Source organism: Recurvomyces mirabilis (genome assembly GCF_035927965.1).
Source record: "Recurvomyces mirabilis strain CCFEE 5264 chromosome Unknown scaffold_1, whole genome shotgun sequence".
Lineage (NCBI taxonomy): Eukaryota > Fungi > Ascomycota > Dothideomycetes > Mycosphaerellales > Teratosphaeriaceae > Recurvomyces > Recurvomyces mirabilis.
In genome coordinates, this window is record NW_027041935.1 from 985,567 (window position 1) to 1,009,112 (window position 23,546).

At 53.7% G+C, this 23,546-nt stretch overlaps 8 protein-coding genes across 8 annotated transcripts; 3 read left to right on the forward strand and 5 right to left on the reverse strand.

Annotated features, from left to right (window-relative positions):
* Positions 1–31: 31 nt before the first annotated feature.
* On the forward strand, positions 32–2,570 carry CDC48 (AAA ATPase cdc48; the record flags this gene model as incomplete). Its single annotated transcript, XM_064833138.1, has 2 exons — positions 32–2,480; positions 2,542–2,570. The coding sequence occupies 2 exons, from the start codon at positions 32–34 to the stop codon at positions 2,568–2,570; spliced, it is 2,478 nt and encodes an 825-aa protein (XP_064699407.1).
* A 567-nt stretch (positions 2,571–3,137) lies between these two features.
* LTS14_000426 (uncharacterized protein) lies at positions 3,138–5,497 on the reverse strand (the record flags this gene model as incomplete). The annotated part of the gene is made up of 5 exons (XM_064833139.1): positions 3,138–3,161; positions 3,227–3,505; positions 3,580–3,664; positions 3,733–5,394; positions 5,454–5,497. The coding sequence occupies 5 exons, from the start codon at positions 5,495–5,497 to the stop codon at positions 3,138–3,140; spliced, it is 2,094 nt and encodes a 697-aa protein (XP_064699408.1).
* Positions 5,498–6,324: 827 nt separating this feature from the next.
* Positions 6,325–7,403, reverse strand: LTS14_000427 (uncharacterized protein; the record flags this gene model as incomplete). The annotated part of the gene is made up of 3 exons (XM_064833140.1): positions 6,325–6,655; positions 6,712–6,949; positions 7,025–7,403. 3 exons carry the CDS (start codon positions 7,401–7,403, stop codon positions 6,325–6,327), a joined length of 948 nt encoding a protein of 315 aa, XP_064699409.1.
* A 428-nt stretch (positions 7,404–7,831) lies between these two features.
* Positions 7,832–9,572, reverse strand: LTS14_000428 (uncharacterized protein; the record flags this gene model as incomplete). The annotated part of the gene is made up of 4 exons (XM_064833141.1): positions 7,832–8,721; positions 8,775–9,020; positions 9,082–9,300; positions 9,359–9,572. 4 exons carry the CDS (start codon positions 9,570–9,572, stop codon positions 7,832–7,834), a joined length of 1,569 nt encoding a protein of 522 aa, XP_064699410.1.
* A 633-nt stretch (positions 9,573–10,205) lies between these two features.
* EGC2 (endo-1,4-beta-glucanase) lies at positions 10,206–11,899 on the forward strand (the record flags this gene model as incomplete). Its single annotated transcript, XM_064833142.1, has 2 exons — positions 10,206–11,283; positions 11,595–11,899. 2 exons carry the CDS (start codon positions 10,206–10,208, stop codon positions 11,897–11,899), a joined length of 1,383 nt encoding a protein of 460 aa, XP_064699411.1.
* Positions 11,900–11,963: 64 nt separating this feature from the next.
* On the reverse strand, positions 11,964–12,803 carry GPI12 (N-acetylglucosaminyl-phosphatidylinositol de-N-acetylase; the record flags this gene model as incomplete). The annotated part of the gene is made up of 1 exon (XM_064833143.1): positions 11,964–12,803. One exon carries the CDS (start codon positions 12,801–12,803, stop codon positions 11,964–11,966), a length of 840 nt encoding a protein of 279 aa, XP_064699412.1.
* A 344-nt stretch (positions 12,804–13,147) lies between these two features.
* On the forward strand, positions 13,148–20,544 carry LTS14_000431 (uncharacterized protein; the record flags this gene model as incomplete). The annotated part of the gene is made up of 2 exons (XM_064833144.1): positions 13,148–13,214; positions 13,316–20,544. 2 exons carry the CDS (start codon positions 13,148–13,150, stop codon positions 20,542–20,544), a joined length of 7,296 nt encoding a protein of 2,431 aa, XP_064699413.1.
* Positions 20,545–20,838: 294 nt separating this feature from the next.
* EDC3 (enhancer of mRNA decapping) lies at positions 20,839–23,370 on the reverse strand (the record flags this gene model as incomplete). Its single annotated transcript, XM_064833145.1, has 2 exons — positions 20,839–23,201; positions 23,259–23,370. The coding sequence occupies 2 exons, from the start codon at positions 23,368–23,370 to the stop codon at positions 20,839–20,841; spliced, it is 2,475 nt and encodes an 824-aa protein (XP_064699414.1).
* Positions 23,371–23,546: the final 176 nt, after the last annotated feature.

Below are 23,546 nucleotides of genomic sequence, written 5' to 3' on the forward strand. Positions count from 1 at the left end.
CCCACATCACACACACCGCACCACCGCCATCATGTCGGGCGCGCCGGAGCACGTGCAGGAGAAGAAGAAGGTCAACTTGAGCCACGATCCGAGTGGCGCAGAGAAGCGCGGTGATGATGAGACCGCCACCGCGATCCTGAAGAAGAAGAAGAAGCCCAACAGCTTGATCGTGACTGATGCCACCACCGATGACAACTCCATCATCGCCCTCTCAAACAACACCATGGAGACTCTCCAGCTCTTCCGTGGCGACACAGTCTTGGTCAAGGGCAAGAAGAGGAAGGACACCGTGCTGATTGTGCTAGCTGATGACGACCTCGAAGACGGCTCCGCTCGCATGAACCGTGTCGTGCGCCACAATCTCCGCGTCAAGCTCGGCGATGTGGTCACCGTCAACCCATGCCCAGACATCAAATACGCCAAGCGCCTGGCAGTCCTGCCGATGGCTGACACCATTGAGGGTCTGACCGGCTCTCTCTTCGACGTCTTCCTCGCCCCATACTTCCGCGAAGCCTACCGACCAGTCAGACAAGGTGATCTCTTCACATGCAGAGCTGCCATGAGGACAGTGGAGTTCAAGGTCGTCGAGGTTGATCCTCCAGAGTACGGCATCGTGGCACAAGACACCGTCATCCACTGCGAGGGTGAGCCGATCCAGCGCGAGGATGAGGAGGGTAACCTGAACGAGGTGGGCTACGACGACATTGGCGGCTGCCGCAAGCAGATGGCGCAGGTCCGTGAGTTGGTCGAGCTGCCGCTCAGACATCCTCAACTCTTCAAATCCATTGGTATCAAGCCACCGCGCGGTATCCTCATGTATGGGCCGCCAGGTACCGGTAAGACTTTGATGGCTCGCGCTGTCGCCAACGAGACTGGCGCGTTCTTCTTCTTGATCAACGGCCCAGAGATCATGTCGAAGATGGCTGGTGAGTCCGAGAGCAATTTGCGCAAGGCGTTTGAGGAGGCGGAGAAGAACAGCCCGGCTATCATCTTCATCGACGAAATTGACTCGATCGCACCCAAGCGTGAGAAGACCAACGGCGAGGTTGAGAGGCGTGTGGTTTCTCAGCTGCTCACTCTCATGGACGGCATGAAGGCCCGCTCCAACGTTGTCGTTATGGCAGCCACCAACCGCCCCAACTCCATCGATCCCGCCCTTCGTCGTTTCGGCCGCTTCGATCGTGAAGTCGACATCGGCATTCCCGATCCTACCGGCCGTCTCGAGATCCTCCAGATCCACACCAAGAACATGAAGCTCGCCGATGAGGTCGATCTCGAACAGATTGCCGCCGAGACTCACGGCTACGTCGGTTCGGATATCGCTTCGCTCTGCTCTGAGGCTGCCATGCAGCAGATTCGTGAGAAGATGGACCTGATTGATTTGGACGAGGATACCATTGATGCTGAGGTTCTTGACAGCCTGGGCGTCACGCAAGAGAACTTCAGCTTCGCCCTCGGTGTCAGCAACCCATCCGCCCTGCGCGAGGTTGCTGTTGTCGAGGTGCCCAACGTGCGATGGGACGATATCGGTGGTCTGGAGGATGTCAAGCGCGAGCTCATCGAGTCCGTGCAGTATCCCGTCGACCATCCGGAGAAATTCCTCAAATTCGGCATGTCTCCTTCGCGTGGTGTGCTCTTCTATGGTCCTCCTGGTACGGGTAAGACGTTGCTCGCCAAGGCAGTCGCCAACGAGTGCTCCGCCAACTTCATCTCTGTCAAGGGTCCCGAGCTGCTTTCCATGTGGTTTGGTGAGTCCGAGAGCAACATCCGTGACATTTTCGACAAGGCCCGTGCTGCTGCTCCTTGCGTTGTCTTCCTTGACGAGTTGGACTCCATCGCCAAGTCCCGTGGTGGCTCTGTCGGCGATGCAGGTGGTGCCTCCGACCGTGTTGTCAACCAGCTTCTCACTGAGATGGACGGCATGACCAGCAAGAAGAACGTCTTCGTCATCGGCGCGACCAACAGGCCTGAGCAGCTCGACAACGCTCTCTGCCGTCCCGGTCGTCTCGACACCCTCGTCTACGTCCCTCTCCCTGATCAAGCCGGCCGCGAGAGCATCCTCAGGGCCCAGCTCCGCAAGACGCCCGTCGCTCCCGATGTCGATCTCGCCTACATCGCCAGCAAGACCCATGGCTTCTCCGGTGCCGATCTGGGCTTCATCACCCAGCGTGCCGTCAAGCTCGCCATCAAGGAGAGCATCGGCATCGCCATCGACAACGAGAAGAAGCGTGAGGCTGCTGCCGGCCAAGGCGACGATGTCAAGATGGAGGAGGACATTGACGCGGAGGACCCTGTGCCGGAGTTGACCAAGAGGCACTTCGAGGAGGCTATGAGTATGGCTCGTCGCTCGGTTACGGACACCGAGATTAGACGGTACGAGTCTTTCGCGCAGAGCATGAAGAGCTCGGCTGGTGGCAGTGCGTTCTTCCGCTTCCCCGAGGGTGGCGAGGAGGGTGGTAATGGTGCGCAGCAGCAGAACGGTATGTCTTCCCTTCACACGAATACTTGACAATTGATTCATCGTACTGACATGACTTGCAGGTGCGGGCGAAGAGGACTTGTATGACTAGAGTGCTACGATTGGTTTCAGGCCGCAGAGGAGAGAGTAGCTTGCTGCGTTCGGTGCAGCCAGTCTTGCGTTGGGGCAGATACTACGGCGTTCCGCGGCAACGAGTAATAGAGATTGTTTCTACTAGCTTCTTGCTGCTGCTGCCATGATCACGCGGCGTATAGGGTAGCCTATATACTGCTATGAGAGAATTGCTTATAACCACTTTTCCCCTTATCATGGCCCCTTAAGCAAGCCTCCGATCTGTGCCCTCAGTACTTTAACTTAACGAACGAGAAGTAAAGCATACTCGTGATACATGTGCTAGTGCTACTGAAAAATATATGTGATGTTGACAGAACTACATCGCTGCCGGGAAGTGATGGGCCTACAGTCATGTGAGTATGCTAATGCTTCCGTTTTGACCCATGCTAGATTCTGCACACGGCGATCGTAAGTCGATCTATTTGTGCGCCGGCTGCGACAGCTTAGATCGGTAATGACACGTTACAGCTTTGCAGATACCCACTGCCTTCGCCGGGGCCGAGCTTTCAGCGCCCTCAAGGGCTTAAGCACTTCCTTCCTTCCCTCATAGCACACCACCGGGTATAGCCTGATACAAGAAACAGTCAGCCGTGCTTCCGAAACGCATAGCCAGGAACTCAATCAGCAACTTACCTTCTCCCTTCCTCCACCACCGCCACCACTACCACTACCACCGTCTAACCCCTGCCCAGATCCACCAGGCGCTCCAGACAAATTGGCCTGGCTACTCCACCCCTCAGCCGGACTAGCATGCCTTCTAAGCATGAACATCGGCTTCCTCCCCTCCTTATCCAGCTGCTTGAACAGCAAGAGAGGTTTCTCTTCCAAGCCGAGACAGCGCTCTTGGTCGCCGTGCACGATATACAGGGCGTATTGGCGCCAGTCGTCGGTGATGTTGTAGCGTTTGAGGGCCTGAGATGAAAGTCAGTCAGTGTGCGGAAGATGGCTTGAAGGGTGAGGTGTGGAAGGGGATGATAGTAACGCACCACTGGGAGAACCACACGACAAGGATCCTCGATACTGACGCGGAAGCTCTTGAAGATCTCGACTTGCGGGTTGTCTCTGTCGCCTCTGTTGCACAAGCACATGTCAGTCAAACGTCGCAAAATACCTCCTCCAAAGCCAAGAGTAGCACATACCTATCTCTGTCCCTCTCCCTAGGCAAGGGCGCGGTCTGCGGTATCTCATCCTCGCGTGGACTAGGAGTGGGCAGCTGGCGTCTCGACGGCCTGGCCGAAGCAGGCGGGTCACGATCACGGTCACGATCCGGAGCCACGATCGTGCTGGCTTGAGACCAGTGACTAGTACCGCTGTAGCCAGTCCCCGTGCCGTTGTCGTCTTGGTTGTGTCGGTCATATGGGTGACGATCACGTGCGTTTGCCACCTCACGTGGGAAGGAGCGGGCAGCAGCTGAATTCGGTGGCTGGTAGGATCCTCCTGACGAAGGTGCTTGGGTGCTGTAGGCTGGACTCGTAGGGCTGAGTTGGGAGCCGTGAACACTGCTGGGTGAGATCTGGCTGGTCATGCTTGCTGTCAAATGGCTAGAAGCCGCCATCGCTGCTGCAGAAGCCTCGAGTTGAGCACCTCCCAGGTCGTCCCTAACTTCTCGTTGGGGTTGTGGTGTATGTGTTTGTGGAGGGTGCGTGGGTGAGGGTTGCTTTGGCGCACTACCAAGGAAAAGCTTTTTAGTCGAGAATTTGCGGCTCAGTGAGCTTCCTTTGCTCTCTTTCGCCGCGGCAGGTGCGAGGTTCTCATTCTGCTTATTGAGGTCGATTTCGCGTGGTGAAGGTATGGTCCCTCCTGCCGGATCCGGCAAAGGTTTCACCAGTCGCATGATCGGCAGGGTCTCGTCTCGCAGCTTTCTGTTCTCTTCAAATATGCGATCCAAGTCCTGCCTCATCGCCTTCAACTCCGCCTCGGCAGCATAAATGCGCTGGTCGCGCTGTTTGATGGCATCGATGACGCGAGTGATATCATCCTGTGTCGCATTCAGATCGCTCCTATCGTCTGCTGCTGACAGAGGGACATATTGCCCTTCTTCGCCCTTGATGCCTGACCGTATCTTGTGCTCATAGACCGACTTCAGGATTGTCAACCGGTCGCCCAAGCTATTAATGCCCAGATCCTGCAGATCATCATGATGCAGGTCCACCAGCACATCACCCTTGATACCCTCGTCAATGAATGCCTGGCTATACTGCTTGTAGGTTGAAGAAAGCGAAATGATGTAGTCGGCCACCTGCTCCTCATTCCACTGTGTCATGTTGCCGGTCGGACTTCTATTTTCACGATCCCCCCAGCCTTGCGTCGTCGGTGTATCTTCTCCATCCAGTAGATCATGGTCTTCATCGTCTGATTCGGAAGGGTGGTCCGACTCTCCATCGTCGAACATGGTAGGTGCAGCCTGGTTGAAGATGGTTCGCTCGAACTCGTCGTCTGCATCCGCTCCTTCACTCTCGTATGAATCGTCTCCTGCTTGCCGTGCGTACTTGTCCATTTTGTTCCCCGTCTTCTTCGCAGGCTCAGTGTAGTTCATTCCAACTCCTCTGCTCTTCTGACTAGGCAATCCACTCCGATCTCCAAGCGCAGGCTTCTCCGGCGCTGGTCGCTCAGGCGGATGCGAGTCAATTCTTTCACCGAAACTCGCATCGATAGGCGTAGCGCCAAATTCGGTCTCGGTCGGGCTGATAGGACTCGTAGGACTGGCCGGATAGCTGGTAGTCTTCTGCAGCACAGGCAGGTTGTCATGTGACCGTGACACACCTTGATTCGGAAAGCCGGTGCTGCCACTGCTGCCCGCGCTGCCCGGCGTTCTCAATGGCAGCGGACGGTTTGGAATGTGGCTTGCTCGATGGGATACCTGAAGCGGGAAAGCGCACCAAAGTCAGCTTCCCATGGTTTCATTGTCCGTGAATGATCCTCTCCATATCTCCGACAGCACTCACCCTGCTCAACCACGACCCTTTGCTCGAGCCAGTGTTGTTGCCGCCATACGCCTGGTCGAAGGTCGGTTGTGCGTGCGCCAGCTTGACAGGCTTGGGATGACAACCGCTGGGCCTACGACAGGCACCGCGGTCGCACGATCTACTGCCGTCCTACCCTGTTTCTCCTCCTGCACCGCACCGCAGATTGTCGCACAGTACTTGTGGCTCGCTCTTGTTTCACCACCGTCCAGGATGACAGGCTTCAGATGGCGCGGGAAGCTGCTCCCCGCAAACACGCTTGTTAGGTTGCGGCTGTTCGATTGCCAAGGCAAGTGTTCGAGGAAGTCGCACTGGATGATTCTTTCGGTTGTAAGTAGCAGCGGCTTCACTTCCCACGCAGGCAATGGAATATGCAGCATATATCGAATCTAAACCACAACGACCGACGATCAGGCCTCGAACCAATAGCGCCCACAGCATCCACCAACCCAAAGCCAATAGAACGGCCCGTTAAACCTACGCAACGGCTGCAGGCCGCGTGCGCGCTAAAGGCGGTGCAGATAGTGGGGCGTAATATAAGAATGCACATAGCCAGATTGGAAGAGAAGATTCCTTCATGGTCACGTTCTTGTGTTTATATCGGCAGTTCGTAAGGTGGTCGTATGGGAATATTGACAGATGCGTCAAGGAACATGAACCACACGACCTCGAGGGTTCTCATCAGTATTGACCCTTATCGAATGAATCATTTTGACTAGATGATACGGAGATCCACCACGATAGCCATCATAGCCCACACTGAAATGCTTAATGTCCATTCGTCGCAGCACCACCCTTCTGACTGTTAACCACATACCCGATCCTCGGGAAATGCACCCTCAGGCCATTCTTAACCTGCACCACAATCCTCGACTTGCTTAAGCCAACCAACTTACCGTTCTGCGGACAGTATCCCGGCGTCGCGTCCGTCATCTCAATGGCCACATCCTCTCCGCCCTTAAACCCCAATGGATCCGTGCTATCGACCCCGATATCTGAAAGAGCGTACTCCGAGCCAAGGATCTGCTTGGAGGCTTCTTCAGCGGAGAGGAAGGCATCCTTTTGGATCTCGTCGTCGTGGGTAGGTGTTGCTTCGCACCTGCTTGGGCGTTAGCCAACGGTATTGTCTCTTCGATCAAGCAAGATCTAGCTCACCAGGCGTGTGTCTTGGGATACGAAGACTTGTCGAATCCCGCCTCCTTGGCCACACCAATGGTAGCAAAAGCCCATTTGATCATCCAGTTGGCATGGATATCTGCTAAGGAGAGATCCTGGCCATTGATATAAGGCTTGTTCCCGCTGAGGAACTCGTGCTCGGCCGTGTCGAGCAACGATCGTAATTCAGACAAGCCGTTCTGTCGCAACGTCGCAAAGTCCTTGCGAGCAAAGACCGCTACCCATCACAATCGCTCCTGTCAGCACAAGACCGTTTAAGCTCCAATAGGTTTAAAGCAGGCTAAGTACTCACGAAACAGATCCTTCCTATCCTTCCCCAAATCCTCCGTAATCAACTCCGCCGGCACACAAGGCAAACAAATCCAAAACGTCCTATACCCCCAAGCCTCCCAAGCCCGATCGCTCGCCGCCTTCTTCAACCCCTTTGAGCCCAGCAACTGCTGCATCGCATCGATGAAACTCGTGTTATCGCAAAAGACATCCTTGCCGATACTCAGTACGGGCACACGTCGATATGTGATGCCGAGATCCTGGAGGATGGGGCGGGGGATTACGAAGGGCTGTTCGCAGATCTTGAAGGGGGTAGAGCTTGCGTAGAGGTAGTTGCGAGACTTTTGGGCATTGGGGGCGAACTGGTAGTCCCACGCTATTATTGGGGGAAGGGAAGCCATTGTTCGTATGAGAATGGGATGGACTCAGGGTGGTCTGTGGTCTTCGAACGGTTGTCGAGGTGTAACCTGAATGCAAGTACGTTGGAGAGGACGGGATGGGATGGCAAGGGAGGATGTTAATTGATTTGTGACAGCGCACTTACAGGACTTCTACTAAAGCTTGCGCTGGTTCTCGAACGTTGCTTCCAATGTTACTTGGAGTGAAGTCTGGTACCCTCATTACTACGATCAAGCTTATTTCCGTTTTGTGATGGTGGCGGTGGAAGCTCTCTATAATTCTAGACTTCGTCCCCGCAAACGACTGATGGAGTGATGCGGATGAGTGGAGAAAGCGCGAACTTTACACCACTTCACGTGCTTCAGTCCAAGGTCATCATTATTCTTCGTTCAAAACCAATATGCGTTGTGCTACTACTGTACATCTTAGACTACAATTTCGACACTTCCTCCATCGTGGTGACAGGCTTCTCGTCAATGCTTGCACCTCGCTCCAGATCCATATGGCCCTTGGTCAACGGATTCTTATCCTCGAACAACCGCGACAGCTCTTCTAGCGACGGCCCCTTGGTCTCAGGATAGACAAAGAATATGATTGTCGCTTCGATGGCCAGCCACACGACGTAGACGATATAGTACTTCCAAGTAATGTTCTGAAGGCCGATAGGATTGACGAACTGGTTGAATGCCGAAGCTCCACGTGAAAAGGTCTGCGTCAATCCGACACCCTTGGCACGGATGACGAAGGGAAAGACCTCGGTGATGTAGATGTAGGTCAGTGGGTGCATGATCGTGTAGAACATGTAGTAGACGAAGATCATCGCAACCACAGCTCCAGCAGCCTGCTCATTCTTGGTCTTGGCATAATCAGCGCTGGCTCCAGTCCAGCAAGCGAAAACGACGGTCATGCCAATGAAGGCGATGAGATATTGTGTCCGACGGCGTAGAACCTTGGTCAGGAAAGCACTGGTGCAGCCCGTGACAAGGTTCCAACATGTCAGTCCCAAGTTGACTTGATTTTGCACCTTCTTATCCGTGATTCCTACAGTCGCGAGGACTTTGGCGAGGTAGTAGGACACTAATCCATTACCGGACCATTGAGAGAAAAGGCCGACACAGGCGGCGATGAAGGTTCGTCTGCGATTTCCAGGCGTCTCAAAGAGCTCGATCCAGCGTCGCTTTGAGCCTTCGAGCTCCGCGCGGACCGTCGATTGAATCTCAGCGAATTCTGCTGCGACGAGCGCACTGTCACGGTCGCCTTCGGCGTGGTATTTGATCAGAATTTCGAGTGCCTCCTCGCTTCGATCGCGAGAGACGAGCCCTGGCGAGACAGGTCAGCATCGTGACCGGTGGTCATGGATCCTTGTTACCTACATCGAGGACTTTCTGGGATGAACCAGATGAAGGTCAACTGTAACACAGAAGGCAGGAGCTGCAAGAGCGAAGGTATTCTCCATGCCCAATCGTCCGACCGCGAATATGTTCCAAGTGTGACTCCTGCAGCAATAATGGCGCCGACGTACCACGATTCGTTGAACAGGCCGTTAAGGACAGCTGAATGGCGAGGATATGTCAGCTCTGCAATCAGCTGAGAAGCGCCGCCGATACAGAATGGAATGCCTGTTCCTATCATATCAGCGTTTGCGATGAGAATCATCTATTGTCATGTTCCTCGACTGACCGACACCGAGCAGGATGCGTGCTACCAAGAACATAGCAAGGTTGACACTAGCTGTCTGCAGCACGGCCCCAAGAACGATGATTGCTGAGCCGATGGTAATACTATGCTTCCTTCCGACTCGATCGTTGACCAGAGGTACTATCGGCAGTGCAGCGAAAGCACCAATACTGAATGCCGCAGTAATCAAGCCGAGAAGTGCCTTCTGCGGATTATGAAAGTCTATGCTAGTGTCAGCTTTTCTTCTGTCCACAACGACCTTGAGGCGGCTCATGCTCACAGTCCAGCCAAGGCTGCACGGCTTGCAAGCCATTGAGAATCGAGCCATCGTATCCTGAGGTCATCTCACAGCCCAGCACAGCTGGCAGAAGACAGCAGTATAGTCTTCTGAGGTTGGGTCGTTTGTACCATGGTGTTGTGTCCAAGTCCATCAATCGCTTGACTTCGGACTGAGCAGCGACCTCGTCGACATTGGTCTGCTTGGCGAACGCCATATCTGCTATGCCAGCGTGACTTCGTGGGTGGGAGGTTGAGTATGTGCGGTCAGCAGAATCGACGAAGGGCTACACCGTCTGCTATGTATAATTTGTACATGAACGACGAGCTTAGCACACCTTAAAACATCCATGCCCAGTCTGCTAATCGGCATGGCGATCACTTGCTTTGAGCAGGGATGCTGCATGATTGCCGACAACCGGTACATACCACTACCAATTGCCATGTGCTTGACGATGGGGTTGATGCAGTGAAAAGCGGGTCATCGAGTCGTGAGGCATGACAAAGGTGGAGATCAATGTCCGTAGTGGGAAGTTGGAAGGCTAAATTCAGCGGCTAAAGTGAAAGGCTTGGGGTCTCCAGGCGTGCTGTGGGGTCGTGCTTCTTCCTTCTTGGTCGCACGGGAAAGATTTCCATACCGGAGGTCTCTCCTTTAGCTCGTGGATTCGCCGTTCAGCGTGTGAGTGGATCACGATTGTAGCGACTTCGGAAGTCTGCCGAAGTAGAGAAGTGGCCACAGATGGCCATGGCAAGTAAACACATCCACCATTGTTTCCTTCCTCGTTGGTTGACCTGTGCTCGAGTCAATCCACGCTCTGCGTACGACAGTCCTTGGTCGATCAAAGCCAACCATGCCAGAAATTCACGGCTACCTGCGTGTCAGGGGCACTGACGTGGTCGATGAGGATGGCAACAAGGTCATCCTCAAGGGCGCTGCTACTGGCGGCCACACTAACATGGAGAACTTCATCACTGGTTACCCAGGACACGAGCATGAGATGCGAAAGGCTCTACTAGAAGTGTTGGGCAAGGAGAAGTATGAATTCTTCTTCGAAAAAGTAAGCTTCAAGTTACCCGCACGATTGATCTGCAATGCTCACCCTCCTACCCAGTTCCTCGAGTATTTCTTCACATCGTCGGACGCCAAATTGTTCGCATCGCTGGGTCTCAACTGCCTCCGAATCCCGCTTAACCACCGCTATTTCATGGACGACCTCAATCCATCTGTGATCAAGCCTGAGGGCTTCAAGCTTGTAGACCGTATTGTCGAGGCCTGCGCTGCGGAAGGCCTCTACACGATCCTAGACATGCACACCTTTCCAGGCGGCCAGAATCAGGGTTGGCATTCAGACAGTGGCTTACATCGAGCACTATTCTGGGAGTATCAGGATTTGCAGGACCGTGCCACTAACATGTGGGTCGAAATTGCTAAGCACTATGCTGGGAACAAATGGGTTGCAGGCTATAACCCAATGAACGAGCCAGGAGATCCCGATCACTACCACCTGCAGAAGTGGTATGCTGTAGTCGAGAAGGCGATTCGAGAAGTCGATCCTCACCACATTCTCTGGCTGGATGGTAACACCTACTCCATGGACTTCTCTGGCTTCAAGGACGTGCTCCCGAATTGTGTGTACGCGATACATGATTACAGCAACATGGGTTTCCCAGCAGGCCAGCCTTATGACGGCACAGACGAGCAAAAGCAGATCCTTCGTAAGCAGTATGAGCGTAAGGTAGAGTTCATGCGAGAGCATAAAGTGCCTATCTGGAATGGCGAGTTTGGCCCTGTATATGCCAGTCCTGGAGAGGATAACTACGAGACTATCAACCAGCAAAGGTATAATCTCTTGGGTGAGCAATTATCGATCTACAAGCAAGACCAGATCCATTGGTCGATTTGGCTATACAAGGATATCGGCTTCCAGGGTATGGTCTACACAAACCCCGACTCCGCATATATGCGTCTCCTTCAGCCATTCTTTGCCAAGAAGAAGCGGTTAGGTGTTGATAAGTGGTGCAGAACCCTAGGGAGGACATGTTCATAAGCTAATTGTGCTAACATGTTAATAGTATGTCGATACTCCTCTTATCCCTACTAGCTCTGTTTTTGCGGATCGATTAAGCATCGCTAAAACTCGGTCTAAACGATAAATAGACACCAAGATATCCGAAGTTACCTTGAAGTATCTTGTCCTTGCCTTAGAGACCTAGCTAACGTGTCCTCCCTAACGTTATAGGGGGCCGTGACGATACACACGTCAAGCATATCTACGATCCGCTCATTCAGCATCTGAAGGAAGAGATCCCAGAGCAGTTCCAGCGACGGCGATATCCTCAGCATTGGGGCTTGGAGGGCCATGTGCATCGCGTGGTGCGTGAGCTGCTTGTCTCGGAGCTGCTGACTTATGAGTATGCCTCATACTTCGAGGGCAAGACGACGGAAGAGCTCGATGAGCTGGCGGCGAGTTTCAAGCTCGAGAATTGTCTGAAGAGAGATGGCTTGAACAGAATCTTGCAAGAGGATGCCGGCATCACTGCATGATGTTTCAGCAGGCGCCTCACGCATCGGTCCCCGTCGCTGGGGGCCCGAGATATGGACTACTAGACTAGACAATCTTCTCTCTCTTCAGATCATTCACCACCATGTATCGACTAACGCCAATCCATCCCCACCTGAACCATCTCATCTGGCTCTTGTGAGCTTCAGTCATGGCTCGCTGGCCTTTCCGCACTCCAAATGGGCCACTGACAGCAAGGAGTGGCGTAGGAAAGCTGCCCTTCTCCCTATGCCGCCACAGAAACGTGACAACAGTTGATGTCGCGTCCAGTACACTACTGTACTTTCGAGCCGCATTGACGGACGTCAAGGTGTACAGTCGCACTGGACATTGCCACCCCGTATGCCTAGACATGAGATTGCGCAGGAATGCCCCAGCTCCATGGTAAAGGCTAATGTGATTTGGGTGGCCGCTGACGCCGGATCCGTCGAAAGTGATGATGACATCGAGATTGGCCTGCGGTGCTGATGTTGACGGCGTGCTAGCGATCTTGGAGGCGAAGTATCGTGTCAGAATGCTGGAGATGAGCTTTGGGTCCCAAGTCGTGGTCATTGAGTCCGGAAGTTTCTCGTCTTCGATGACCACCACATGCTCGCTCGTTTTCACACCGAGTAGTAGAGCGCTCTTAGCCAGTTCTCCCTTCCTGACATGGCCCAGACCATCTGCATCGCCACTGCTCAGGCATAGTACAAGGACTTGATTTCCAAATTCGGGTCGAGTAAGCCAGAGAAGTGTAGGTGCGAAGAACATCGCCTCATCGTCGGGATGGGCAATGAGGAGACATATTCGTTTGCCAGATATTGTCGGGAATGACTGGCTCATCCAGAACGTGAAAAGCCATAGTACGATGACCAGGCCCGGCAACTGTATGGCAAGGAGCCAATTCATATTGATAACTTGTGTGCGCACCCTCCTTGGCCCGAGTCTCTGTTCATGCTGTTCACTGTGTGCTTATCTGAATGGAGAAGTGAATATGAAACCGTGAATGCGTTACTCCCGGCCAGCTCAAAGGGAGAACAATCTTTGACTGCCTCAGGCATCACGAGTTGCGACCCCACCTCTGTCACAACGAGAATTTACCACTGTCACCGATGAACAACCGATGCGTCACAAATGTGAGCAAGTCTCGCCTGGTGTAGTGGTGGTTCGAACTCGCTGCTCTGTCACATCGCTGGACAACGACGCTGACGAATGAGCCCTGGGTAATTGACAACGGACAGCCGGGGAGTGGTATGGCGCTGGAGGTGGAGGAGCTGGTGGAGAAATTGGTGGTTGAGGTTGCGCTCACGGGCACTTATGGTCAGTGCACAAATGTGATCGACTTGAATGGCATTGCACTGTTCTTAACCATCGTTTGTCTTTATTATGACTATCGAAGTGCTGACTGCTCCGCATACCAGGCTTCAAGACGCATCATCTCGCAGAAAGGATTCGAACGCTGAACCGGATATACAGGAATACTGCTACTACTCCCAATGACAATTCTACGCGTACCGACAATGGCAACGTTGAGCTTGACGCTGCTTCGCTGGACGATGTGTGGCAGCGACTAGAAACACATGATGACATAGACTCCAAGATAAGTCGACGTCGACAGGAGCAAGAGGTTGCCGTGGCTACGGAGCCTTCTACCGGTGATGCTGATCGACCTGTTGAACCAAGCCCGGCCACAAGTAAGAATGGACCTGCTAGGCCGAATCGCATATTTGCCACTGAGAAACGCATGTGGCTTGAGCTCACCGGCCATGCGGTTGACAAACAGCGCGTTCCTCTGTTCGAGTTTGAAAGTCTTTCTGTTGTTGGAGCTTTCGGTGCTGCTGGCGTCCAGCAAGGTCGTGTCAGAGATATTACAGGCCAACAGAAGCAATCATTACCAGCACGAACCGACTCTCTTGCGCGCAAGGGCCTTCTTCTCAAGACGCCGATATGCGTTTTCCATACTGAATCAAGCTTGCTTCGGTTGACCAGGCTAGTCAACGCCACCGAGAATGACAGCTTCAGCGATGCGAAACGACCGGTCACATGTTTCGACAACAGGGATAGACTAGTGGCAGACGTTGCAGCACTCGTTGAGCAAGCAGTGCCTTTGCTCAAGCAACAGCCCGGTCACATCATGGCGCTTAGAGACTTGGGCCACGCATTCGGCTTTTATCAAAACAACTTCGATGGGACGACGGTCTTACTGCGAGCGATGCGTCGTATTGTGGACGCCGGTTGTGTGCAAAGAGTTGTAGCCAAGGTGGCATCGGGTCAAGGCTCAGATGATGAGGGCGAAGGCTCCATCCGTTGTGTTCAGCTGCTACGCGAGCTCTCGTCAGACGAGAAGTCATTGCTTCTGAACCCACGACTGAACGCCACCGTCAAGCCGAGGAAGCCTCGCAATCATCGTCGAGTGATCTACGATGAGCTTGATGAGAGTGAAGAGGAGCCTGCCAGCGGTTCCGGCTCGGATGAGGAAGAACTGCATGTGTCTATCGAGCACACACCACAGCGAAAGCGTTTGAGGCAGCCACACTACAAAAGATCGGCATTGCCGCAGGACACGCCCTCAAAACCACATCAGCATACTCTGACGGAGTCTCGAAAGGTCGCGCGACCAACAACGCACTTTGCGCCGTCTATGCCATTGGCATCACTTTTGGTTCGCTACATCAAGACAGCCGGACAGGGTGGTATTACGATTTCAGACCTGCGGCTGAAGATATCTGCAGCCGTGTCAGATCGTGCGATTGAGCAGACTCTGGCCGTCTTGGTTGATCAGACGAGTAGTACTCACAAGCAAACCGTCCACGTCATGGATACGACACATTCTACGGATAATGTGCCACGCTACCGTATCTACATTGCCGAGCAGGACGGTCGACCAAACATAAAAGACGTCGGTCAAGCTACAACGAACCCAACAAGGACACTTGACCGTTGGGGCTTCACTGAGCCTGAAAGCGAGCGATTTGTTCATGGTCACGGTGGTGCGACACTGAGTGAATGCAGACCTGCCACGACTGGTAGTGATGCCGCGGTCATCAATAGGTGCGTTCCGCAATCGTTCTTGGAAGGAGCGGACACAACAGCAGATGATACACCTGTGCCTGATGTCAGCCAGCCACGTACTCCTAAGGCTATCGTCCGTCCTCGCATGACATCTCAAAAAGATCAGGAAGCATTCGAGCTTTGGGCAGCGAGAACGGCAAAAGGCCTTGCAAGGCTGAGTGCAGCCAAAGAATCACCACTATCGGCCAAGAGTAGAGAAAATGGAGTCGTTACCAATTCGTACCACACTTTGGCTTCGGAAATCCCGGAAACAGCGATAGCAGAGCATATCACAGAGATCGAAGCAGATCTGCTGTCCAGGTCTCGTTCAGGACTATACATCAATCCTCCAGGTGCCAAGGAAACAAAAGCACAATTCTATGTGCAACGTGGCCGGCCAAGGTTAGCAATGATCGCTGTCCTGAAGAGTGAGAGGCTCAAAAGCAAGACCTGGTTCCTAGACGACTTCGCTGTAGGGACCGCTCCTTCTGCCACGGGACGCCGCACTCGTCGTCTAATCGACCTATCTACAGCCATAGCCGTCGAGGACAACGAGAAGCCGACCGAGGTGCTTGAGGACGGCCACGACATCGATCAAAGTCAGCAGTTGGACAATCCCGGGAGTACCGAAATCGCTACTGAAGCAGTGGCTGCTCAGCCGCCTGTCGTCGCAGCGCGACCGCAGTCGCATGCAACAATCGATAAGTCTAGCCTTCCCAACCAAGTCGACGTTGGATCCACTGAGACCACTGTTGTCACCGTCCCGACTTCGCCTAAGCAGTCGGTGGGAGCCAACGAAACCGATAGCACTACTTACAGTAAGGATTATGTCTTGGCACATCCTGGTGAAGCTTTTCACCACGTTGGTGATGCCTTTTACAAGCGTGGACCGCGTCGGAAGAAGCGGGAGACGCAGATCGCTGGCCACAGTGCAGAACATAGCGCAGCTGAGCAAGCTGGACTAGCGAACGGCAACAAAGAAGTCATGGCTCCTTCGCTCCTGGGTGCTCGGGAAATCGAGGCACCCGTTCACGATCAGGTGATGTCTCCGACTCACTCCCCAACTCTTTTGGACACGACCGCGCTTTTTGACAAGGCGTACGTCGTGGCACATTCAGACGAGTCTTTCTATCACACGGGTAAGGGACGATGGAGGCGAGGTGTAAGAGTGTCCAAGGCGACGATAGAAGATGCTGTGTCATCGGTCCATGACCCTACAAGTGTTGGGATCTTGCCCACAGCGTCACGCAGCCATCATGATACCTCAGGTCTCCAGCGTCCGCAACAACTGCCGATGCCAGTTGAATGCCCAGTGCCCCCATCTCAAGCTGAGACAGTCCCGTCGACGGATCCACCAGCGCTCTCCCAGTTCACAGCAACATTCGACAAAGCCTATGTCATAACGCACAAAGACGAGTCTTTTTACCATACTGGTCGTGGGCGCTGGAGAAGAGGCGACAGGCCATCCAAGACGACGCCTCGAGAGCGGATACGTCGTAACTTGTCTGCAAATCCACCTCCGGCAGCTGCTCCGGGAATTGAAGATAGTTTGCCAGCAAATGACCAGCCTCAGATAAAGGATGTTCCGGCCGCGGGACCTGGTCCCTATGGTACTGTAGACCTTGAGACTCTGGCACAAGCATCACTGCCGGTGATAGCGCCAGTGGATACCTCACAAGGTGAATTTTTTTCGACTTCCGACTCGCCGATGCCCAACCAAACAACAGCGATTTTTGACAAGGCATACGTCATGGCACATCCTGAAGAGACCTTCTATCATGTTGGTAATGCTCGATATAGATGGGGCGCCCGGACACCCAAGGTCACTGTTCGAAATGCGAGCCTACGAAGCCCACCCGCATCTCCTCCTCCTACTTCTTCTTCTTCTTCGCCGTTGGAAAAGTCCTTGATATCGGAAGCCCCTGACATACAACAGGAGACGTTGAAGAGGCAGGAGCAGTCTACTGTGGGGAGTCTGATGGCAGCCGGACCTAGTGCTCAAGAACCAATATCTGTGCGGCCCGTCGAAGCTATACTACCTGACGTGCAAGAGACTAGAGCCTCTACTAAGATCCAAAAGCGAAAGTGCTCAACGCTGGCGTTTGACGTGCTGACAACGCCTGTTGGAGGGAGTGGCATGCCAGCTCGACGGACAGATCTGGTTATGCACTTCGTCACTGTCTGTGGAGGAGTCTATCCTGGTAATAAGGAGATCTGGTATCCAGTCGCTGCTGCGTGGAAGAACATCACACAGACCACTCCGCAGCGCAGTATTGTCGATCGTACCGTCAAGAGCTTGCTGGATACTGGCAAACTGCGAAAGGTGACGTTCAGTTTTAGAAGCAAGACTGGCACGAATGAGATGTGCGCAGTCTTGACACTGCCGGATATTGAGCCAAGCTCCAAGGTGGTGAACGAGATGAAGCAAGCCGTTATAAATGCATATCCAGAGCTTCACTTTCCTGATGAGGCCGCCGTATCGGATGAGCATGTATCCCTCGCTCGCGAGAAGCCAAAGCAGCGCAGAAGGGAAGTTGCAAAGTCTATACCTGATCTTGCAACAGCTAGCAGTCAGCCTGCTGCCGAACTGCACACAGAAGTAAAGACTGCTGCTAGTGTGGTATCCAGCGTTGAGACTAGCATGCCTTCTGTGAGAGCAGCCGTACTCCCGTCACCGGCCATCAGACCACCTGGCGATGGCTTGCAAGCACCTGTGGTATCATCTCTCGCAATACTACCAAGTGTGGTCCAAGCCATCGGTGCGCGGCCGGACAATACAGCACCTAGCATGCCACAGTCGTTCAGTCCACAAGTCCGACGTCAAATTGCTACCTCTGAAAACCCATGTCCAAGTACACCAGCATCAGATCTGCCGACACTTGAGCCTTTCTCAACCAAGCTTGCAGCAGATCTCCTTCCAGGTCATTCCGGGCTCATGGGTAGCGCACCTGCCATAGATGATCTAGAGGACTTTGCCATCATACCTGGTCTGATAGTCCACCGCACTGAGCAAGGCTTGAAGCTGCCAGCTTTCGACCTCGCACCAGACCGACCACAGGGCCATAGGAGATCTCGAAAGCGGAAGACTATGCGGAAGCATATACTAGAGAAAGAGGACGAAGAAGCGGCATCAGACATGCAAGCTACGCCAGATAAGAGACGGATCGTCCGTGCTCCTGCACAGCGGACTCTACGTGAACGTGACGGCCGGGCACAGACGTTGTTCGTCGTCCTCAGCCTGCCGCCTTCGATACTGAACATTATCGAATCCGGTGTTATAAACAGTGAATGGCTTCGTCTCGCACCTGGCGAAAGTGTTCATGAAGCATCTGGCACTTTCGGTACGAGGAGTTATTGGCCACCATCTATCATAGCTCCTGCCACGGCTGTTCGGAAGCGAAAAAGGCATCTCCCCAACGCTGACATCCTTTATCAACCGCGCGAGGACGAGCCTGATGAACAGTCTACTGCTGTTTCTCTGACATCGCAGACATATGACAAGGACTACGTGCTGGCATATCGGGAAGTGAAGTTCAAGCACGTTGGCAATGGACGTTACAGGAGATTGACGACCAGCTCCACGGACGAGCTGTTTCATCTGGATGAGAAGGATATGGTTTATCATGAAGACCACGTGGAAAAGTATACTGACGAGTCATTGGGACATGTCGGTCACAGCAAGTACAGGAAGAACGACTTGGGCCAGCGCATCCGCCGTGTCAGTGCAGCGGAACTGGTCGACTACAGCATGCCGTCAGCAGAACCGCTATCGTTTTCGCAGCAGACCGCAGTACCACAGCAGGATTGGCTCAGCGACGCGATAAGACAAGCCGAGTCGCGGTCCACGGCCCCCGCAACTACTTTCCTCGCACCTAAGTTCATCCCAGCGCAGCCTCCATCAGTCGTACCGGCTACGGTACAAGATAGTCCAGTGTCTCCTGCTATTGAGCTGCCGCAGACCTCTCGGGCAGGAAGGCCTCTATACAAGTCTCGCAAACGTGTAGCCGATGCAGATCTGGTGGAAATCGACAGCTATGTTCACGAAGACGTAGATTATGGATCTCCACGCAAGAAGCAGAAGACTGTGCAGGAGGACGGTGCAGTGTTCACTGCACCAGATCTCGACGACCTGGTTGTCGCCCTGGCGCTTGTGAAGACTCTTTGCTCTGGTCTTGATCAGAAGACCATTCCATGGGACGTGGTTTCGCATGCCCTTGACTTTTGTTACGATGCCACAGTTCTTAAGGCGAGTTGGCAAAACCAGAAGAAGGCGCGAGCCGATGATGTTCAGTCGCTGCAGAATGTTCTTCGAGATCTGTTGCTCGCCGCGTACGAAAAAGACACAGTCCCTCAAATCGACTTTCAGAATCTGTCGTCGACCGACTGGCCAGCTCTGATTAGATGGGTTAAGAAAGAGGTCAAGCCCTCATCTGCAAGACGAACGGATCGTTCAGTGTCCAGAGACACACTCAGCTTTGATCTACCGGCTACATCAGACGTCATGCAGGCTCGCTTCGAGGTGCAAGCACCATCGACACACCATGGACCTGATGTTGAACACTACCATGACTCTGCAACCGACATACAAAGGACAGTCACAGCTCTGCGTATAGCACATGGTACGAGTGTACCACGAAGGCCCGAAAAGTGCCCATCTGTGAGTCCGCTGTCGATTCTGAAAACATTGTGTCGTGCTGTAAGCGCTACTCCTGAAGTTGCATACGATGGAAGAGCGGCGAATCTGAAACTTGGAATGTACCCGGAACATCTGATGAAGCAGGCGATAGACGAACTGCTGACAGATCAGATCCTTTGCGCAGAGAAGAAAGGCCGTCAGCTACCTGGTCGCAACTTCCACTTAGACAGATCAGTCTACAAACAGTTAACAAGATGGTCCGGGAATGATACTACTTACCTACGGAACGTGGCTGCAGCTCGTCATCGCATCATGTCTACACTAGCACAACAGGATACCCTGCAGCTCACCTACCATACCGACGATTTCGACGTAGTAGTCTTGACCAACATGGTCGCGCAGGGCCAGCTGAAAGTTGCGTCAGTCCTGCCTCCCATCAACAACGACCTCGATGCTCCATTCCCTCGGATCAGCATTTGGGGTATCGACGAGCCCAGTACGATGTACAACTCGCATGCCACGAAGCCGGAACGATTACGTTTCCCTATCGAGTACCATAAGACGCCCGCATTCACTTTCGAGCACCGTTTGAAAGGCGCAACGATACCTTTGCAACCTGCAACGACATCACAAGGCCCAGATGCACGTCTACCGCTCTGGGTAGACATCCACGGTAACTTGATCGACAGCCTCTGGGATGCGGTCCTGAGATCTGTCCTCCACCTTATCGTCTTCAGGTCAGGTACAACAGCTAAAGCAATGGAGAAGGCGCACAGTGGGAAGCTCGGGGCTTGGGAGATTGAGCTGGTGTTGCAGTGGATGGAGAAGACGGGTTTGGCCGTCAGTTTTGGGCCTGGGAACGAGGAGAACGGGATCTGGCAGGGTGGGTGGAGAGCAGGGGATTGGTGGTATTGTGCTTTCGCTGCTGAGATTGCGGTTTGGCAGGCGCCTAATGGTGTATGATTTGCGCTGGTACACACGATTAGGAATGTATTATAGGTAGCAGAGCGTTACGCAACTGGTTTGGCGGCAGATTTCGAATTACATAGATACCTCTTGCAGCCTACAGAGAAGAATCGTGTGCGTGCGATTGCACATCTTAATCAAATGCTAGCACACTTTCCATTTGTGTCATCTGTAAGTGAAGCTAAAGTAAGTGCTGCATAAGCATGATCATGAGTAAAGGATCCGCAGGAGGCTTGGATGGCTGGTCTACCCGACACATCTACCTCCAGCTATGTGCCAAAGGAAAACCTTTCAAGCTCTCCCCTCCATAGACACATTGTCCACACCATCCTGAAACTTTATTTCCACCACCCAGCCCTCACCAAACTCCACTGCTTCGTCCTCGCGCAAAGCAATATTCAGGCCAATATCAGCGACATGAACCTCCCACCTCTCACCGGCCTTGACAGCCTCTAGCAGCCCCTGCATCGGTGCAGCGAAAGCTAGAACCCTCTCTGGTCTAATGGCCAACGGCTCACCTTCAATCAAGGGCGCACTGCCATCGAGACCAGAGACGCCTGAGGGACAGCCAAGGGACAGGACAGGCGCACGGGAGCGATTCGCCCAATCGATCATTTCTCTAGCTTCCTGCTGAAGACTGGACTTCGAATCGGCGTCGAGGACTAGTGATTCGTAGGTCGTGCCGCCGAGAAGCGCATCGATGATGACGGCTGGCGGACCGGTGAGGTTCTTGATGTAGCCTAGGGCCTTCTTCCAGTTGCCACGTTTCACTTCCTTGCCACCTCGCTGTAGACGGCGGAGGATGGCGGTCTGGGTACGCATCTGTTCATCTTGCGTCTCTTTGTCTTCGGCATTGTGGAATGCTTCCGCGACGATAATTCGACATTTCCTCGTCAGAAGATGGCGAGCTGCTGCTATAGCTCGGGCGCCCAGGGTATGGTTACCGGCCAAGATGACGATGACGGGTGGTTGACTGCGGTCCAGAGTCATGCTCGATGTCATACTGCCTCGGGCCGTACTGGTATTGGCACGCGAGCCTCGCCTGCTCCTGCTTGAGGTCATTTCGGAGAACATCGCTGTCGCAGCTTCTGCTACAGCCCTCGCGGCACTCTCAGTGATCGCTTCGCGACTCAAGCCATATGCCGAGATCGTCTGGGCTTCCAAAGTCTCCAGAGCACGCGGATGCAAGACTGGGCATTGCGCGCTCGAGGGCTGGATCAAGAAATGTGGCTCCACTGGACTCGTTGACGCTGCTTGGGACGTAGAATTCTTGCTGAAGGAGACAGTCGAATGCGGCGACTGCGTACGCTCTGGTAGCATAGGCGACGTTCCTGTGCGAGGGGCAACAGTGACCTTCGGCCTGCCCGCCAAGGAAGTGACGGGGCGGCCGGCACTCATGCGCTGCTCTGACGACACAGATGCTGCTAGAGGGTGCTTCATCTCCGCCTGAGCACTACTCTGGCGACTTGGAGCTTTCCTCGTCATAGCAGCTCGCGAGACAGAATGTCTGGACGACGAACGTCCATTGGCGAAATTCAGCTCTGTATCAGCATCACTCGAGCTCTCAGCCGCCTCATTGCTAGCAGCTTTGGTCGGCGCAATCTTCGGACTGAGCACATTCTCGGTAGGATGCAGGTTCTTGCCGCCATGCGTGCCAGGTCTCGGAGCCAGAATCTTATTGTGGCTGATCAGTCTATCTTCGTCTGCAGTCGTGTCACCCTGGCGTAGCTCCTTGAAAATAGTTTGCTTGTCGAAGAGCTTATTGCTGGCATCGAAGTCAAAGTCACCCATGTCTTGGACATCTGTAGCTTCCTCTGTAGCCCACCCGTTGTTCATCTCAACCTGTTGATCACGCTGACGCCGTGATTGCTTCTTGCTCGCTGGCGTGGGTTGTGCGGGACTCCCTATAGATGGTGTTGGTTGAAGTAGAGGTGTTTGTCGCCAGCCTTTGCCTCTTTTCACATCGGCCTCCATATCATTTCCATTTCTCGAGACCTCAATATTCATGACAGAAGGCGGACCTGCGCTCGCTGGTGGTGTGACCTTCTTCTTCTGACTTCTCCTCGTCTTCTTCTTTGCTCCCGTCTCTGCATCCTCACCATTGGTATTACCGTTCTGAATACCCAGCCCACTCGTGTCTCTCGATATCTTTGCTGCTACAGAAGGCGATGCCTGGTTCTCTGCTAGACTCTGTACCTTGCCCACATTTCGGGATGCATCAAGCTTGACACTACCAGGCTCAGCAACAAAAGGTGAGCCGTTGGCATTGGATGGCAAACTCTCAGCGGCTTCAGCTAGCGAGCTCTTGACGGGCGTAGCCGGTGCCTCGACTGGGGCTGGAGCTGGCTGTGTAGCTCGAAGTGGTGCTGGCGATTTGCCGTAGCTCAGAATGGCAGGATCTACGAATTTGGCCGGAGGTGGTGGTTGTTGGCGTTGAGGCTGCGGCTGTTGCTGTGCGAAGGGCGGTGAGATAGAAGGGACCTGTGTCTGCTGCTGTTTCTGAGTTCTCTGGACGGGTGGAAATACTGGTGCTGGCCCCGTAGTCCGTATGGCAGAGACAGGAGCCGGATGTCCATCAAGAACGTTCAGATCACCTATAGCCGTACTCTGCACTGTCCATGACCCCAAATGATGACCAGTGTTCGGCACAAAAGCTAGTGATATTGGTCAGTACATATCTCCTGATTGTGCGACTCGAGCGTCGATCTTACCATCCTCCAATGTCAATGTCTGCCCAGCAACGATGTTTCGAACTCTGCCGTGGATGTTTGCACCGGACTGCTTCAATGTGACTTGCACCAGCATGCCCGTAAAGTCCGGCATGATGGCACCAGATCTGGTGTGTGACAGGCTCAGAGGCTGGTCTTGAGGCCAGGTCTCGGATCCTCGAAGTAGTGCTATCCTCCCTTGCCCTTCCGCGTCTCGACTTATGAAGGTGAGACCAGAAAGTACTTGCAAACCTTCGAGGGAAGTGAGGTTCAATTGCAAGTGAACTTTCG